Source organism: Saccopteryx leptura, chromosome 3 (assembly GCF_036850995.1).
Source record: "Saccopteryx leptura isolate mSacLep1 chromosome 3, mSacLep1_pri_phased_curated, whole genome shotgun sequence".
Lineage (NCBI taxonomy): Eukaryota > Metazoa > Chordata > Mammalia > Chiroptera > Emballonuridae > Saccopteryx > Saccopteryx leptura.
The window spans coordinates 365,177,230-365,196,034 of NC_089505.1; the positions used below are offsets into that span (position 1 = coordinate 365,177,230).

Genomic DNA, 18,805 nt, shown 5'->3' on the forward strand with positions numbered 1-18,805 from the left:
GTTACAGCTAAGCAACACCCCAGATGGGCAGAGCATTGCCCCCTGGTGGGCATGCCGGATGAATCCTGGTCCAGTGCATGCGTGAGTCTGTCTGACTGCCTCCCCGCTTTTAACTTCGGAAAAACACACACACAAAAAAAAGAAGTTTGAGGAGAGATCAGAAAAAACAGAGGTGACGGGTATGTCTGTCACCTTTATGGTCTCATGAGTGTGTGCACATGTCCAAACTCACCCAGCTGTAGCATTAAATATGTGCAGGTTTTTGCATATCAATTACACCTCAATAAAGCTATTATTTAAAAAGAATAATTGTCTTCCAAAAAAATACCATCAAGAAAAGTAGACAAGAAAGCCCACAAAATGGAAGAATATATTGTTTAAGCACTACTGTTTAAATCAAATTTTCAAACTCCATTTTAATTCACAAAATAAGAGGAAAATTCTTACCTTCCAGATTTTCAATTTTTTCAATGTTGTTCAAAGCTAAATTTAAATATTCAAGTTTCTTGAGTTTGCCAACATTTTCTGAAATAAACAAATGATGTCATTAGCCTTCAAGATAAAAGACATTTTTACATAATTGACTATGAAGATTGATAGAGAATCTGACAATTATTATGGTCATCAAAACCATGTTGGTTTTTCCGATCTACACCTGCACGTCACACAGGGATGGTCGTATCCATGTGTCCCTCTGTCTTTTCCAACGGAAGCCAGCCCTGCGCCTGTCTCTGCCCAGCCCCAACTCCACCGGTGAGGCTTAACCCGGCTGGCCCGTGCCTGGCAATCCCATGTCCCTTGCTAGTGACAGCTCAGGGACTCAGGCTCCAGCCAACCAGCCCACTGCCAGGCGGTCTCCTGGCAACCATGTGATGGGAGAGAGGGCATGCACACCATGTGCGCCCAACCACCTCAGAGGGAAGATCAGTATTCCACACTTGGGGATTTTCTCTCTTTTTCTGTTGAATGTTTTTAAAAAAAGGACAGAAGTATTACCCCTATTGATACTCACAGTCATTTTGGAACCGAAGGGGACCAGCTGTAGGATGAAGCCCAGTGACTGGTGGAGCAGAGAGAAGGGATCAACCAACCCACAGCTGGAGCCTGCCCAGCCCTAGACTTGATCGTTAGGTAGGGTACTAGATTTCCTTACTGGTAAGCCACACTGCATAGGGTTTCCCTCTACTGAAGCCCGAGTCAGCCTCATACGGGATTGTTTTTAATAAACACGAAAGCCATATAGGCAAAACAACCACCATAAGTAAGTCCAGACATCAATGGAGGGTGTTAGAATTGCCAGTCCACAATAAAATACCTCTTCCTTCCCCATGTTTGTTATATGTATACCCCTCTAAATGCAAACAGGGTCATCCGGTAGGAAAATAAAGCCGAGATTTTTTTCGGGGAAGATGTCCTAAATTAACTCAAGATCAGTGAGCCAAAGCGTCAGGGGAGAAAGCTCCCTGGGTACAAACGCATAGAGCCCCTTGGGCAGCAGGAAGGGAGTCCTCACGCACTGCCATAGCTGGGCCTCGCCCTCCCCAGTCCGGGCACCTCTGGGGCCCCCAACTTCGCCCAGGCCCAAGCTCACCGGAAAGCCACACACACACATGCAGATTCCGGGGGGACGCCCCCACAAATTCTGAGTCAGAACACCTGAGGGGGAGCCTGAGCCCCCTTCTAACAGGAGCCCAGGGGTCCTCAGCTCACACCCGGGCCAACACTGAGCACAGCCTCTCCCTCGCCACCTCCAAGTCCATCTGTGCTCCCCAGTGAGGAGCGGAGCTTCCGGGGAGGCAGCGACCCACCTCCAGGACACAAGGGCGACTCTGAGGCCAAGAGAAAGAGCTTCCCTAGCCAAGTCTGGGCCCAAGCGCCCACGGGTGGGGGAGCGCTGACAAATCCCACTATTAATATTTAAAAGGGTGTTTAAGAACACTTTGCAAGCACAGATTTAAGCCTTTGCACAGCTCTGAAAAGGACTGAAACACCATGCTACTAATTAGTGATTGTGACGGACCCAGCTGCGCAGATTGAAATTTCGGGAACTCTTTCAGAACCGTACACAAGGCCGGCCCTTGAACGCCTCGTGCATGTGAGCTGGCTGTCTCTGACAGTCTGGCTCGAACAATGTGCCAGAGTCTCCAACTTCTGGTAGAGTCAGAGATGCTGAAGATAACATTCTAAAGAAACATAAAGAATGACAATAAATCTCAACAACAACAAAAATACACGACGCCACGTCTCTGTCCTCTGCAACCTTATGGCCAATTTGGAATTACCCACCAAGCTAGAGGCAAGCACCTCCCCGGGGCTCCCGGCCTCAGCCACGCTAACGTTTTAGACCTGGGGGCTTCCTGAGTTTCTTGTGTGTGGCGGGGGGCCCCCCGGCCCTGCACCCCGCTCAACACACACTCACACTTGGGACAACCAAACACGCCCCCGGACATCGCCAAATACCCCCGTTCACGAAGCCATGAGCACAAAGTCCTGAACACTTACCGATTTTCCCAATGAGGTTGTTCTGAAGGTAGAGGATCTTCAGGTCCCGGCACCACCTGTCCACGTGCTCCAGCCTCTCTATCTCCTGCTGGTGCAAGGAGAGCTCCTCCAGGGAGAAGATGACGCAGTCGTTGTGCTCGGCATTCCGTCTGATGAGGTCTTCCGTGACTGAAAGGGCGTTTGTGGCACATCACACATCTGTCCCCTGCTCACCGCCAGGTCACCACCTTACCTGTGCCTGGGTCTCCTGCAGTTACCGCCGTTCCCCAGGCACTAGACACACTCTTCTCTGAAAAATTCGGGGCCTAAAAACTGGGTGCGGCTTATACAGCGGTTGTAGATTTTGTTACTTGTATTTCCCGCTTTTTTTGCATTTGTTTTTGCACTCATTGTTGAAGGCAGTGATTCGTCATCAGACACAGATGAGGACAAGATGAGGATGGGAATTTGACAGTGATGAGGAGTTGTATGAATTTTATGATGAATAAAACTTGAGTTCAAAAACTTTATGTCATATATTTCTTTTATCAAATTTCAGGCCCCAAAATTAAGGGGCATCTTATACATGGGAGCGTCGTATACATGGGGAAATATGATAAACGCCAATTCTCCAGGCCCAGATGATTTTCCAAAGGAAAGTGCTCAGACTGAGGAGAGCTGCCCCCTGCTGGAGGTTTTGTGGCACCACGATGGGTCAGGCGGAGGGGACGTACCGTAAGTTTCCTCTCTTTTGTGCAGGGTCTACACACATTTTGCAGTATGAATGGAGACGGGGGTTGATGGTTGATGGGTAATGACTATAAGAAAGATGATATGGAGCCTTGTGGTGATGTCATGTCAAACTGGGTGAGACTCACTAAGTAAACCGAGACAGAAAAACTGGGGGGGGGGGGGGGCTGACGGAGGGTAACATACGAAAGCACCTCCCGTCATGCAGTAAGGAAAGCTTCATCCGTTCACTCATTCAGCTGACTGACAAGCGTTAATTTAAATGACACTGAAGAGAAAAGAGAGGAGCAGGCAGTTTGCCTTGCAGTCTTATAGAGCAACCACCACTGGGTCTGTTTCCAGGAGGAATGGAAGACGCTGCTCACGGGGCGGGGGTGGGGGGTGGGCAGGAGCCTCCTCCCAGTGACAGTAGCATTGGGCTGGACTAGCAGTAGCACCAAGGGACTGGACCCAACACCCTGGGGTCCACAGTTCGAGCCAAAGATGAGACATAAACCATCTTCATAAGATACACTAAAATCGAGGAGGCCATGCCAATGGGGAAACCCTGCATTCTCAGTGCTATTGAAATGTATTAGTCCGTTTGAACGCTTACATTTCCTAGACTGCACGTCCACTCCAAAGGATAATGAAGATTCACTCGCTGCCCATTTGCACGGCGCAAACGCTGCCCTGTATGCTTCACACGTGATAACATATCAGGAGATACGGTATCTATTTAGGAGTGTCAGATGATAGGCGGAGGCAGTCTGTAAACTCGCCCAAGGTCTTGGTAGGAAGTACATGAGCCACGTTTTAAATGCCGGGGTCTAGCGCCCAGCGAGGTGCTCTTAACTACTAAGCTACATTGTTCCCAACATTGTTCCCAACATGAGCTCCTACGAACCTCTCAAAATGTCTCAGGTCCTATGTGCAGTCCCCTCTAGCTGAGACAGACCTCTTCACAGCACCGCCGGCTGCATGCCGCATCCTTGACGTAGAGCTTGCCTTTATTAAAAAAATAGGGTCCCTGGCTGGTTGGCTCAGTGGTAGAGCATCGGCCCAGTATGTGGAAGTCCCAGGTTCGATTCCCAGCCAGGGCACACAGAAGCACCCATCTGCTTCTCCACCCTTCCCCCTCTCCTTTCTCTCTCTCTTCCCCTCCCGCAGCTTAGGCTCCATGGGAGCCAAGTTGGCCCAGGCGCTGAGGATGGCTCCATGGCCTCCATCTCAGATGCTAGAATGGCTCTGGTTGTAGCTGAGCAGCGCCCCAGATGAGCAGAGCATCACCCCCTGATGGGCATGCCAGGTGGATCCCAGTCAGGTGCATGTGGGAGTCTGTCTGCCCCCGCCCTTCCCTTCTCACTTCTGAAAAATACAAAAAAAAAAAAAAAGGAGCATGTATGAACCCGATCATTTGTGTGCTGTTAGCTGAGCCCTCTGCAACTTCTAATGATAGGAGACAGGGTGGCTTGCAACGCCAGTTCTTTGGAAGACAGACGGGAATGGAGAGGTCGAGAGATTAAAATACCGTGCAAGGGGAATGGTCCTGCTGCTCTAGGCTTTGGCTTAACAAACAGGCAGAGATGCCTGCCAACCGCGTCCTGGGGAGGGACAAGCCCAAGTGGCTGGGGAAGAACGAGGCTAACAGGGCAGCCCCCACCAGCCCTGGTCTGCTGGGGCCCCTACTGACTGCTGTACTCCACAGCCTCCAGATGCCTCTGCTAGGAGGTGAGCCAGCCTGAAGCGACTGCTCTGTGCAGGGCAAAGAAAAGGGCTTTCTGAAGACCCAACGTGTAAGAGAAGGGCATTAAAGCTGCTCTCCAAATGTCCTACCATCAGACTGGGTTCCCGCGGTAAACCAGACGATAATGAATAAATAGGTACAGCCAAGCTGAGGATACAGCAAAGCGGCTGTGTGAAGTCAAAGTGTCTTTCTCTGTGTATTATCTGTATCTGTCATTTTTATTTTTATACAAGAATATTACAAGAATTCTCTTAGTGAGGATGCAACATGGGTTAAGGGGTTGAGATGGCCAAACCCATGCTGTTTCTACTAACTTCATAAAATGTGGCCATTACTCACCACTACGGAGAGGACCCTCAGTGAGTAATGGTGTATATATGACGTAAGCTACACAAATCCATGGCTGAGGGAGGGTGGATTTTCAGAGGCCTTCCATTAGACCTGGAATCAACGAAGCCAGAAGGATGTGCCCATCCAGAGCCCAGGCTCTTACCCCTAGACCATGCCCCGGGCAGACGAGCCCTGGAATTGTCTGTCCAAGTTGGCCCCCGCCTGCCTCCAAGCCTGCACGGGCGGCTGCCCCAGGTTCGTTCGCAAAGACAGACTGTGCCACCAGGTACCCCTCTCTCCACCCAGGGCTGTCCGAGAGCAGCTGTTTTCCGGGGATGTGGACGGTCCGGTGAGTGGGCAGTATCCACCCTCACACACAGGCCCGAGGGACCCGGATAGAGCCGGGGATGGGAGAGGAGGAAAGGGTGGGCCCGGGGCCAGCTGTCCCCAGCCCCCATGCTCTGGCACAGGACCCAAGCGGTTCGAAAAACATTCATATTACCGGTGGTCTTCTGGGCTGTTCTGACGGCATTCTTTTAGAGAGGAAAATGCATTTTATTGGGCTGTTTGGTTGCAACTCGATCCATGATCCTCCATTTACATTCTCTCCAGGATCAGGCCCCCAGCTGCCGGAAGGCTTAGGGGGGTACCCGCGGTGAAGCTATAAACCTAACTCGGACTCCATCGACAGCACGGTGAAGCCGAATGTGTCCGGGGTGGAAGACTCTCGTCATGCAGCACCTGGCCTCTGGCCTGGTGGCTACCTCAGCGTCGCACAGCCGCAGAGGACTTCCTGGGTCTGGGGACACTCAGCGATCACAGGCACCTGCGGCTCCACGGCCCGGAAGGCTTTGCTGATTTGTCCTGGCCCAGAGACCTGGGGGTTCCTCCAACTGCTGACAAAGTTCCTACTGGTCCCAAACACCCTTCTTTGTTCTCTTGCTAAACCTTTCTAAAAACAAACTCTTCTTCTTACGTCATTATATGTGAAAATTTGATCATTTCCTTGCAATTGTCAAAGCTTCCCTTTCGGGGGCATGCAGGTAACAGGAAGGAACCATGTTGGTTCATATCTCCTCATCGTGAGAAGGAAGACAGTAAACATCCCTATTAGCTGAGAAGGGGGCAGGGGAAGGGAATCTCCCTCATGGTAAATAACTAATTTACACACGGGCGCGCACACACAAGGGAGGGCAAGGTCTCCGAGTTAGTTCAGCACAACAGGGAAGCTGGCCCAACGCAACAATTACACACAGTTAGGACAGGTTAAAAACAAACAGAGAACCACAGACAATGGTAACACTGTGGCGGTCTCGAATTTCCCAGAGGCCCTTTTCTGAGCTCTTCTATATTAAGCAAACTGCTGTGCAGCACACCTTTTTATAGCCCACAAACAATTGTGGCTGCCCAGGACGCCTCACCTGTAATGGCGAACCTCAGTGCCGAACCCAGAGTCCCCGGAAGAAACCTGCCGGAATACCTACACAGCGTGTGGGGATGACAGGGTTTCACGCGGTTGAGTGCAAGAGCTCTGTGCAGTGTTAGGTACCACCTAGTTCAGGCCAAAGAGCCTTTCAGAGGAGCGCCGTTCACCTTTAGAAAGTCCTACTCCAAATAATGAAGCACCATGTTGACAAGAAATCACTCTAGTCATTTTAAAAACGCTTTGGAAGCATTAATAGGTCTGTTTCAAGAGAGGTGGTATTACATTGCCTATCGTATGGTACAGAGGGCATGCCAAGATACTTACGCAATATATTGCTTTCCGTCCCTTATTTTGTAAAAATTCAGGTAGCTAAATGCAGGGCTCAGATGGATTCTGAGAAACGTCTCAGCATAGAAAAGGTCCGAACCAGTATCAGCAAAGGTCCGAACCAGTATCGGCACGACTAGAGGAATGGGTGTTCATGGAATGTATCAACCGTTTTAACCACAGATTTGTACTTATCTCACTAATTCTGCGGAGAAACCCAAAGGTTTACCCAAAGCGGACCAGCCCGCTGGGGCTCCCTTTCCTCTCCAGTGACTGGATTCTTGGTAACTTGAGGGGAGTGTCAATAGAACGACGCAGGGTCGAGGAGCAAAGGGCAGGAGGTTTCTGGACTATTGGAGGCTGTCATGCAGTGTTTGTTCCTACAAAGCTTTCAAGAGTATTGAGCCATGTTCTAGAAACTCCCAGAGCCAACAATTCAGTGGTCCCTCCTTCAGGCTTTCTGTCATGTTTTGTAAACAGGCCCCTGTTTCTCGCGGGATTAGAATCAAATCTACCATATAGGTTTGCGACAGATTTTGCAGAATTTTTAGATATCACGAAAGACCTAGCAGGTACCTACATATTGTACATGCAATAGAGATTTAATGGAAATTCAGGGGTTACAACTGAATGAAAGTTACCTCTTTATGCATCTAAACTCTCCTTTTCTTTTACTCTTTCCAAAAAAACTTTTAAAAACAGGATTCCTCATTTGACCTGCCTTTTCCTGCTGTGCTACCACAGGGAGCAAGCACACTGTGCCCTGACCCACGGACACCGCTAGGGGCTCCTCGCCTCGAGGGCGCTGTTAGAACACAGGGATCAGGTGCTACTGGGCAGTGACTGAAGTACACAGCGCGAGGAGTACCAGGAGGGAGTGATCAGCGCTCCTGAGTGACAAGACGGAGGTGGAAAGAGGCCAAAGTGACAAGGAGAAGCCGGAGCTGAATCCTGAAGTGGGAGTAGATATGCGCCCGCCACACAAGCACCCTGGGCCGTCCCGTGGTGTGCTGCCCCCTGCCCCCTGCCTCCTGCCCCCTGCGGATCAGAGTTAGTCCTGCTGCTGGGAGCTCCGCCAGCAGACAGCCCCTCTTCCCTCCGCCTTCTTCAGAAGTCACTTTGGATGAAGACACCTCAACCAAGGTCATGCCCCTTCCCAGGAAGGCCCATCTCAAGGACTGTTTGCCATGGGGCTATAAAAGTCCAGCCCTCTCACCCCAACTTGGGAAAATCTGCAGGTCCATGCCAAGCTTAGAGGGCCTTCCCAGGTTCCGGGTTGGTTGGCAAAGGCCTTTTTAAGATGCCTCCCAGGCCAACTTCCCTGTCCACCTCTCCTGCTTTCTTTCCTGGACACTCCAATAACATCCCTAGTCAGCCTGCCGCCCACTGGCCTCCACCTAGAAGTCTGCTTCCCGGGGGAACCCAACCTGGAAGAGTCAGTGCGAGCAGTGATGCTAAACGCAGCTGCTAAGACAGGACTTGGAAGTCAGATCAGCTGCTACCCCGGTGGCCACGAGGACACGGGGACCAGTGCATCGATGTTATGAGGACGGGCAATGTTATGACAGCCCGGGGGATCTTTCCCATGGAAAGCAAAAAGCAAAGCAGCTGGTTAGCAGAACATGACATCCCTAAGGACAATGCAGAAGGGCAGCCAGCGATGGCACTACCCAATCTGGACAGCCACAATACAGCAAGGGCCGGCGAGGCTCAGCGAGCTGGGGAATAACGACAGCGCCTCAGGAAAACCCCACAATTTCTTGCCCAGTTTCAAGGCCTTTCCCTGTTTTTTGGATGTAAAACTAGGATTGTCAGATTCAGAGAACAAAACAAAACAAAACTGTTTGTCCTGTATTTAATCTGACAACCCACTGACTAAAAGAAAGGCTGGGTCCAGAGAGATGACCTCTGAAATACCCTAACAAGGGTATATGCAATATTCCAACCCTTTCGAGAAAAAAACCGATGGCCACTGCTTGAATGATAACGGCCTGGGAAAAGCGAAATACAAAATTATTTTGAGGCCTACTGGACACAGGGTCTGAGGTGACAGGAACATCTGTACACACAAAGCATTGTTCAGGTGTTCTCATTAAAGCAGGGACGTGTGGGGCCAGGGAATAAATGGAGCCACACCCATGTCCAGCATACAGTGAGCCCACCATTTGTTCCTCCATTAGCAAATGTCAGAGAACTCTTCTTGTTTCTGTTTTTTTGCGGTTATTTTGCTACTGCAAAGCAGCTGCTCTAACTATCACACACACACACAGGTCTTTGTGTGGACCGGAGTCTTCATTCTTCATTGTAATAGCCAGGAGTAAGATGAGCGGATCACAGGGGAGAACTGAAATTCTCATTTAAAACTTTTGCAGCTGCTGATTTAATTTTTTCCTGTTGCTTCATGAAAGCATCTGAGGGGAAATAGCAGTAAGGGATTTAGGAGTGGGGCGCTCACAGTTCCCCATCTCCAGCCTTCTCCACTGTCAGGATGTCAGCCCTTCTAGGGCACAAACCCCGGCATCTAGCAGTCTTTTAAAATGGTAATTGGGGCACTTTTACAGTAAGTGATCAATTAGGTTGGACTGTACTAAACTGCAGTTTGGCAGGACAAATATGGTGCGGCTATTAGCATGGTTCCATTTAATAGAAATGGTCAACCAAATATAAGTAACAGTGAATCCTGCCACTTTGCACGGTTCTCTTGGTATTTTTATTATTATTATTACTATTTTCCCAATGTGAGAAGCGTGGGGAAGGCAGAGAGACAGACTCCTGCATGCACCCGACCAAGATCCACCTGGCATGCCCACCCAAGGGCGATGCTCTGCCCATCTGGGCTGTTGCTCTGCTGCAATCCGAGCCATTCTAGCGCCTGAGGCAGAGGCCACAGAGCCGTCCTCAGCGCCTGGGCCAACTTTGCTCCAATGGAGCCTTGGCTGCAGGAGGGGAAGAGAGAGAAAAAGAGAAAGAAGAGGGGGAAGGGTGGAGAAGCAGATGGGCACTTCTCCTGTGTGCCCTGGCCGGGAATCGAACCAGGACTTCCACACGCGGGGCCCACGTTCTACCGCTGAGCCAACCGGCCAGGGCTCTCTTGGTATTTTTAAAGGAGCACGTTCATGATGCTCCTTATATGTCTGTAAAACAATCCTGTTATTGCCTTATTATTGTTTTGGCCGAGAGGAGGCTTAGGCCCAAAGGGGTGAAGGCGCTGGCTCAGAGCCAGCAGGTGGAGGAGGGAGGTCTGGGCTCGGTTCCCTGGACCACTAGGTGCACTGCCTGCCCAAATGGATCAGAGGCTGCGGCTCTGTGACAGAACAGCCCACGGCCACACAGCAGCAAGGACATGCGCGGACCCGAACCCACTGTGTCTGAGCCCTGCACTTCCACTGCCCCCTTCTATTCATCCCACGCCCACCCCATTCCACAGAGGAGAAACTCAAGCTTCTCAGAGGCCAGGCTGCCGGGCTATCAGAGGGAGACCTGGCACCGCTGGGTCTGCACAGGGCGAAGAGACCGGCTTTGCCCAGCTGGGCTCGGGTCCCCGGGCAGGAGGGTCCGCGGTGGCCCCGGGGGTGGTGCCGAGGGTCCGAGTGGACCCGGGACAGTGTCTGGAAGGGGGACGATCCAGGGTAGAAGGTGGGAGGGGGCGCTTACTCCGGCCCATGGCGCCTCTGCCGTTCCCGTTTCTCAGAAGCCGGACCCAGACCCTCAGGATTCCCCTTGCTCTTCCTGGAGCGAGTCCTATCTCGGCGCGTCCTCACTGGCCCCTGGAAACCATGGCAACGAGGACTCTACGGAGGCCGCGCGGGACCCGGCGGCGCCGCGTTTCCCGAGTTCTTGAGGAGCGGGGAGGTGAGAACCCGCGATGAAGGGGCTCCCGGGAGGAAACAGGGGCTGTCCTCACCGCAGACCTCGCCCTCTCCCACGTTCCCACCTCGACCTTCTGCAGGCTGCTCCCCTTCCCTCAAATTCTGGGACTAAAGCAAGGACTAGGGGTTCTGATTTCCTGATGGGACCCCCTCCTAGGCGTGCCTAGCCTCAGTTTCTCCCTCTGTAAGATGAGCACTCATAATACAACCTCAAGGATCCTTATGAAGCTTTAATGCGCTCATTTGAGTGACTGAGAGGCACTTTTTAAAATAATAGAGGGGCTCAGTATAAAGGTTAGTTGTCATCTCTTTAAAGTCACCACCCAACACCCGTCAGTTTCCCCGCTAAAAAGTTTTTCTGAAAGGAGCACCCACAAGCCCCTCCTTTCCTAGCACCGCCGTCCTGATGGTCAAGCTCAGGAAGTCAGTCTCCTGGGGTCTCAGGATTCCCCTTACAGGGAGGACCCAAGCCTCGGGCCGAAAGTCCCCTGTGTTCTGTCCCCTGATTCTGGACGAGAGAGGACATGAGCAAGCTCATTCGTCCTCAGATGTTCAGATGGTAGCACTTACACCTCCCAAGAGTTGATTTATGGTTAATGTATTATTATTAGAAAATTATTACCCTCTACCCCATTTGCAAAAAAAAAGGCATTCTGTAAAAGATGAAAATGAAAACCCCCTCCCATCCCATGACCTGTGTGTTACGTTTGCGCTTTCAGAGAAGAGTCAGAGGGCGAGGTTGAGTGCAGAGGAGCACAGCCTCTGAGCAGACCCCTGTCCGTTGTTCACTGGGGGCAGCTGTTAGGGTGTGCAGGGGGGAGGCAAGACGGTGAGCTGAGGCAGAGAGGAAGGAAAGCCAGAGCAGGTGACCAGGTGGAGTGCGGTCGGGACTAACTGTGGCAGTGGGGACAACTGCACAGCGGGGTTCAGGGGCAGGAAGCCTGAGGAATTAGAGCAGGGCCAGGCGAGGCCAGAGGAGCAGAACTGGAATGGTGGCATGTTCAGACCTACATCTCCACAGTGGGAGAAATATTTGGAAATCTAAGGAAATGCCCAAAGGCACGCAAACTATAAATGTAGGTGGTATCCACGGCTCCCACCCACCCGAAAGCCTGGTTCTCATCATTTCACTAGTTTTTGGAAGTAGGACAGTGTGGGGTGCAGAGTTTCACCTCTGGCTTCGGAGACCCCGTTCAAATTCACGGATTTATTATCGTACGGCTTCAGACAGATGATCCCACCTTCCAGAGCTAAAACGTACCCATTTCCACGTGCGGGTCACAATGCAGACTATGGCGGGGCCACTCGTGGGTCTGTGTGCTGGTGTCTGACTCCTCCTGGAGGAGATGACATGCCACGAGCAGCAGGCTGGCTTAGCAAATCGCCCGTGCATGAACTCGTACATCTTGAGAGCGAGGGGTTCACCGAGGCTAAAGATGATCCAGTTCTGGCAGGAAGCTGGCAGGAGACGGCATTAGAGATAGAAGATAGTGTCTACGGTGACAGAGGCATGAAATCAGGTCCAGTAGGAAGGATCTCCATGTCTGGGTCAAAAGAGGGAGACAGTCAGGACTCTCACAAGTTCTAGGGAGCAGTTGCAATGCAGGTGTCTGATATATGGAGCCAGCTCTCTCCTTATCTTCAGATAAATTCTCTTTTGAACCTTCAATTTCACTCTTAAACTCTCTCATCATCAAAGGGGCCTTGAATTTTTCCTGCAAAACTAAATGTCTGTGAAACTAGGGTCTTCTACCGGTTCCACAGCAGTTAAACAGTGGAACTGCCATCTGCATGCGTGCTCAACAGGGCCCCAGTGCTTTGAGGTGTTCACGGGTTCTCACAGCGACTCTTGGAGGTAGGCAATGCTATCCTCTTCGTATTACAGGTAAGGGGGCCGAGGCCGGTGCGATGCTCTAACTAGGATAGTGGATCCAGGATTGTGTGCCCAAACCAGCATTCTCTCCCTCATCATTTTCAAGACTGAGAGCTACTTGAGGACAAGGAGGGAGTCTGCTTTTCACTTCTGCATCCTAGCTCTCAGCACAAGTCTCAACGCGCATTAGGCACCCACCAACTTTGTTGAATGATTGAATGAACGCATTGATGAGCCCGTGTCCCCAAGAGCTCGGCTGTCCTGGTCGATGCACCATATCTCATGACTTAAGTAGGTTCATCACAAAGGTATCCATTGTTTAAGGAGATGTAGCAGGCTCCCCGAAAGGGTGCTTTATTCTCCTGGTCATTAGACACAGCCTTGTCTTTGGGACCTTTTCACCAAAATCTGGGATAAGAGCCCCTTCCAAGAGCAGAGTCTTGGATTGTTTTACTATTCTAGGAGAACAGAGGAGCCTTGGGTAACAAGTCAGGGAAACCAGGAATCTAACTGAATAATTTGTCATGGGCCAGGTGGGTGGATTATGTGGTATCCTTTCTCAACCCATCACAGTCATTGTGTTTCTCAAAAACGGAGCACCCACAGGGCATGAAGGACAGGTGTACCAACGAGCCGCAATCGCTCCCGTCCACTGACAGGAAGGGAAATTGGGAAATCACTCACAACATGTGACAGCTCCAACTAAAGTCAAGTTCATTTCACTCAAACAGAATGCGACAGTTTAAAGAGTCATGGTGTGTGTCTGTTTATGCAAATCGTGATCCAAAATAGACTCATTTCTTTGGCTCCTGGAAATATAACAAGATGCGTGGTGTTTCCTGAGGAAACTGCTACCACATTTTTGTGCCTGTAAGTAGGAGAAGGAACTCTTGAAGGGTGTTTTGAAATTCCAGTAACAGCAAAATAGTCTTCCCACTTCTTTTCTACTGGATGAATTCCAGGGACATTGACCTAGAAAGCTATTTGGTTCTTCTCTTCATTATTATACATAATGTAGCATTTTTATGATGAGTAACTAATACTGTGTTTACAATTCCACTATGCCTTCCATTCATTTTCTTTCAGAAAACTTTCCTTATTGCAACTTTACAGCCGGTAAACAAGCTCTCCTATCTATTAGCACCTCTCTTGTTTCCTCCCTTCCTTCCTCTCTTCTTTCCTTCCTTCATTCTTCCTTCCATCCATACTTCCTTCCATCGGCAAATATTTATCAAGTGTCCTCCATATACCAGGCCACTGTGAGGAATGATTGAGACAAATTAAGTCTGTAGCTCCAAAAAAATTAATCCTGCCTTAATATAATCTACAGGGATAAACTTGCGACGAGGCCCCTGGGAAAATTGCACGTAACTGCCAATTTTGCTAATGATAATAAGTTTATTTTAATTGCTAATATATTCCTAATTACTCTAGTTCCAAAATGTTTGCTTCCTTGTCAGTCATCTTCTTTGTCATATCCATCAGCCCTTTTCAAGTTTGGTGGCAGCTGCTGAAAGTGATTTCACCTTCCTTGTCACACAGCTCGGCTGGGCACCATTTGTCCAAAGGCAGAGAGAGGTCTTCCCTACAAAATCTTGTAGATTTCATGGCTTCCCATTTCAGCTTAGAGAAAACTAGGATTTTCAAGGCTTTGGTTACGTGAACAAAGAAGACTGACACTATCTATTCCAAACTCTGTTTTTAATCTAATCTACTACCTATTCTATTTATCTCTTCTCATCTACCTGAACGTGTGTGTGTATCCAAACAATTGTTTCAAGTATATGACATAGTTGGTGTACTTGATCCCTAAATTGGTTTAAAGATCCTTAAGCTGGGTGGGCAGTAGAGGGTCCCATTAATCCATTTATTCATTCCCCTCCCTGAAAACATGTATTGAGCCCCTAGGGTTAGGGATAGACTCGTGAGTGACCAAGACTGATAAGATGTTGATCATCCCAGAACTTACAGACTTGTAGGAAGAGACAGGCAGTAAACAAGTAGACAAATAAATACCACGTAAGGTGGCTGAGACCGTGTGTGTTATGAAAGAAAATGGGATGGTAGGGCAAGTTAGGAGGAGGGCCACTTTGGGTGGTCAGAGTCGGTCACGCTTAAGGTGAGACCTGGGCGTGAGAAGGAGCCAGTTCATCGCAAGCAAAGGGAAGCTATTTTCCCAGGGAGAGAGAGCGTGGAGCTCTCACACTGAGGAGCACGTGACCCGCGGAAACGAACAGGAAAAGGCAGCGAGGGTGATGGGGCAGACGAGCGAAGGGGGAGTGTGGAAGGTCTCTGGGCAGCAGAGGCTCCTGCGGGAGTGTGAAAGGGCACAAGGCGTGAGTCCTTCCCAGGGAGAGAGAGCGTGGAGCTCCCACACTGAGGAGCACGTGACCCGCGGAAAGGAACAGGAAAAGGCAGCGAGGGTGATGGGGCAGACGAGCGAAGGGGGAGCGTGGAAGGTCTCCGGGAAGCAAACACTCCTGCAGGAGCATGAAAGGGCACAAGGCGTGAGTCCAAGTGAGAGGGACAGGCAGGTACAGAAGGTCTCTGGGCAGCAGATGCTCCTGCAGGAGTGTGAAAGGGCACAAGGCGTGAGTCCAAGTGAGAGGGACAGGCAGGTACAGAAGGAAGGCCACGTGAAGACAGAGGTGACCACCTACCAGCCCGGGACAGGTCCTTCCCTTACAACCCTCAGGAGGGACCTAATCCACCCACCCCTTGATCTTAGACTTCCCGCCTCCAGAACGCTGAGAAAATGAATTTCTGTCATTTCAGCCACCCAGTCTGTGGTACTCTGTGATAGCAGCTCCAGCAAAGTAATGCAGGAATCAAGGATGACTCCCAAACTTTTTATTTAGAAAACTGGGGGAAATATGTCATTTCCATTAACCAAACTGGTGAGGTCAGTGGAGGGACAGATTTGGAGGAGGTGATTAGGAGGTCTATCTCGAACATACTAAATCTGACATATGTTCTAGACAGCCAGACACTCTGCAGAGCAGCTGGGTATTTGACTGTGGAGCGGAGGTCCCGGGTGGCGTGTGGCCAACGCGGTCACAGTATACAGAGGCGTTTGCACCCACGTGCATGAGGGACACCACTGAGTGTCAACAGAGGAGCGGTCCGAGGACTAAGCCTGAGGACACTCCAAAATTGGTAAAATGTGGAAGAATCAGTGAAGGAGGCAAAATCAGTGAAGTACTAGAAAAAGTCAAGCAAGACTAGTGCTTTAAGGAGGAGGGAGGGACTCCCTGCGTCAAATGCTGCTGCAGGTCAAGTCAGGTGAGGACGAAGAAGGAACTATCGGGTTTAGCAACATTGAAGGTTGCTGCCGCTTCGCCGGGGGCTGCTGTGCTGGGTGTTAAGGCTGAAATCCTGGTTGGAGTGGATTCAGGAAAGACTCAGAGGAGAAGACCAGGACCAAAAAAGAGTCAAGAAGGCAAATCTATCAAGGAATTCGGCTGCGTCTGGGAGCGGAGGAACGGACAGGGGAGTGGTTAGAAGGGATGTGGGGTCCAAAGAGGGCCACCAAACCGGTGCTATTGCGGTGTGTTGGTGCTGCTGCCCTGGCGGACAGGACGGCTCCTGGCGTCGTTTCCAGGAATAGCTACGAGGGGTGGGTTGCAGTCGTGAGTGGAGAGTCGGCGAGACAGCAGCAAGGATTTTCCACCCCTAGAACAGGAAGGCATGAGAGCGGGAACAGATGCCTGTGGGTGTAGACAGCGGGTGCCAATGGCTAGTTGTGTCTTTGAAATTGTTCCTATTTTCTCCGCAGAAGAGGAAGCAAAGACATCAGCTAAGAATGAGACTCGGGAAGGATGTTCGGAAGGGTTGAGGAGAAAGGACAAGGTGAGAAATAGTCATCTGAGGAGTGGGAGAGGGAGCACACAGGATGGGGTAAGATGACCGCAGGGCACCCCACAACACGCCGTGAGGATTGTGGTCAGCAATTCAAAGAACAGCCTGACTGTGTGTGTGTTTTTATTTACCTCAACTCATGTTCGGTGTGTGGGTCAAGTTGCACCATAGACATAGCATTGCATGCAACCAGACTTGTGGTTTTACCAGGGAAACGCAAGGAACAGAGACAGGTGCTAAGACACGACTTTAATGATAGCCCATGGAATCCATGATGAAGAACAACAATGAAGACAGGAGAGAGGTCTGAGAGACAGTGAGGAGATGTCAAGACCAGTACATTTGATCCCAATAATGTTGGAAAAATGTTGGAGAGGGAGAGATGGTGAGCTGGAAAGATGGTGATGGTTAAGAGCAGAACATTCAAGATGGAGATTGTGACAGAGGGAATGGCAAGGGTCAGGGTTTGACTAAGAAAGTGTGTGACCGCCTTAGGGTGGAAGACAAGATTATAAGCACAGAGGCCATAAAGAAAGTGAGAGTCAAGCAAGAAGCACATTAAAGATGCTCAATGCCATTAGCCATCAGAGAAATGCAAATCCAGACAACAGTGGGGACCACTTCACTCCCACGAGGACTCAGCTATAATAGAAGGGACAGACATTGCCAAGTGTTGGTGAGGGCTGGGAGATACTGGAACCCTCATTTACTGGTGCTGGGAATATAAAATGGTGAAGATACCTTGGTCAGATAGCTCAGTTGGTTAGAGCGTTGTCCCAAAACATGAAGGTTGTGTGTTCGATCCCCAGTCAGGGCACATACAGGAACAAATCAATGTTTCTGTCTGTTTCTGTCTCTCTTTCCCTTCCTCTCTCTAAAATTAATAAATTAAATTTTTTGAAATGGTGAAGCTACTTTAGAAAAAAATTAGTTTCTTAAAATGTTAAATATAAATTTATCATATGATGTAGGTTTCTACCCAGGAGAAATTAAGGCATATATATCCCCACAAAGACATTGTGGGTGAATTTCATGGCAGCATGATTCACCATAGCCAAAGAGTGCAAACAACCTAAATGCCCATCAATGGGCAAATGGATAAATAAAATGTACTGTGTCCATATAATGGGGTGCTATTCTATCATGAAAAGGACTGAAGTAGCGATTCATGCTACAACGTGGGAAAACATTCTGACAAGTGAAAAGAATCCGGGCACAGAAGGCCACCTATTGTACGATTCATTTATATGAGATGTCTAGAGAAAGCAAATCTCGCCCTGGCCGGTTGGCTCAGCGGTAGAGCATCGGTATGGCATGCGGGGGACCCGGGTTCGATTCCCGGCCAGGGCACATAGGAGAAGCACCCATTTGCTTCTCCACCCCCCACCCCCTCCTTCCTCTCTGTCTCTCTCTTCCCCTCCCGCAGCCAAGGCTCCATTGGAGCAAAGATGGCCCGGGCGCTGGGGATGGCTCCTTGGCCTCTGCCCCAGGCACTAGAGTGGCTCTGGTCGCGACAGAGCGACGCCCCGGAGGGGCAGAGCATCGCCCCCTGGTGGGCAGAGCATCGCCCCTGGTGGGCGTGCCGGTGGATCCCGGTCGGGCGCATATGGGAGTCTGTCTGACTGTCTCTCCCCGTTTCCAGCTTCAGAAAGAAAAAAAAAAAAAAAGAAAAAAAGAAAGCAAATCTCTGGAGACAGAATGTAGGGAAGGGGGTTCCTGGAGCTTGAAAGGGAAGTACAGACACCAAGTAGCCAGGGTAGTAGAGGGGCTATCTGTGAGCGCATTGAAATCGCCAAGATTGACAGAAGTTGTGCCAGAGACGAGAGTGAGGACGAGGGAAATGCTAACGTCATCAAGGAAAGGGGTCGATAAGTGACTGCATCAAGAAATGGCAGCAGATGGCGCCGTCTGATGGCATGAGCGAGCTCCACAGCTAGAAGAAGGAGGGACAATGACCCAGAAGTAGCCTTAAGAAGCAAGGAGGACACCTTCCCTTCTTCCAGGTCCAGTGATATACACTGGACAGAACACTGAAAGCTTGTGCTTCTCAGTGACAATTAATCATCGCAACCGCCTGATGAGAAGTAGACAGGGAGGTGCCAATGGGAACCGCGGGGACTTGGAGTCAGACGTGGGTCCCTAATTTGGGCTCTTCCAGGGGTTAA

General features: G+C 50.2%; 1 protein-coding gene across 3 annotated transcripts in view; it reads right to left on the reverse strand.

Annotated features, from left to right (window-relative positions):
- Positions 1–10,793, reverse strand: part of DNAAF11 (dynein axonemal assembly factor 11) — a 58,592-nt gene extending 47,799 nt beyond the window's left edge. For 2 of the 3 annotated variants that reach the window (XM_066372507.1, XM_066372506.1), the window contains exons 1-3: positions 10,695–10,793; positions 2,503–2,670; positions 448–525 (exon numbers count right to left, since the gene is read on the reverse strand). In XM_066372507.1, coding sequence (XP_066228604.1) covers positions 448–525; positions 2,503–2,670; positions 10,695–10,704 — 256 coding nt within the window. In that variant the 5' untranslated portion in view covers positions 10,705–10,793. Of the gene's footprint in view, positions 1–447; positions 526–2,020; positions 2,091–2,502; positions 2,671–10,694 lie in introns of those variants that run through there. The other variant, XM_066372508.1, reaches the window with a different exon arrangement.
- Between the last annotated feature and the right edge of the window lie 8,012 nt (positions 10,794–18,805).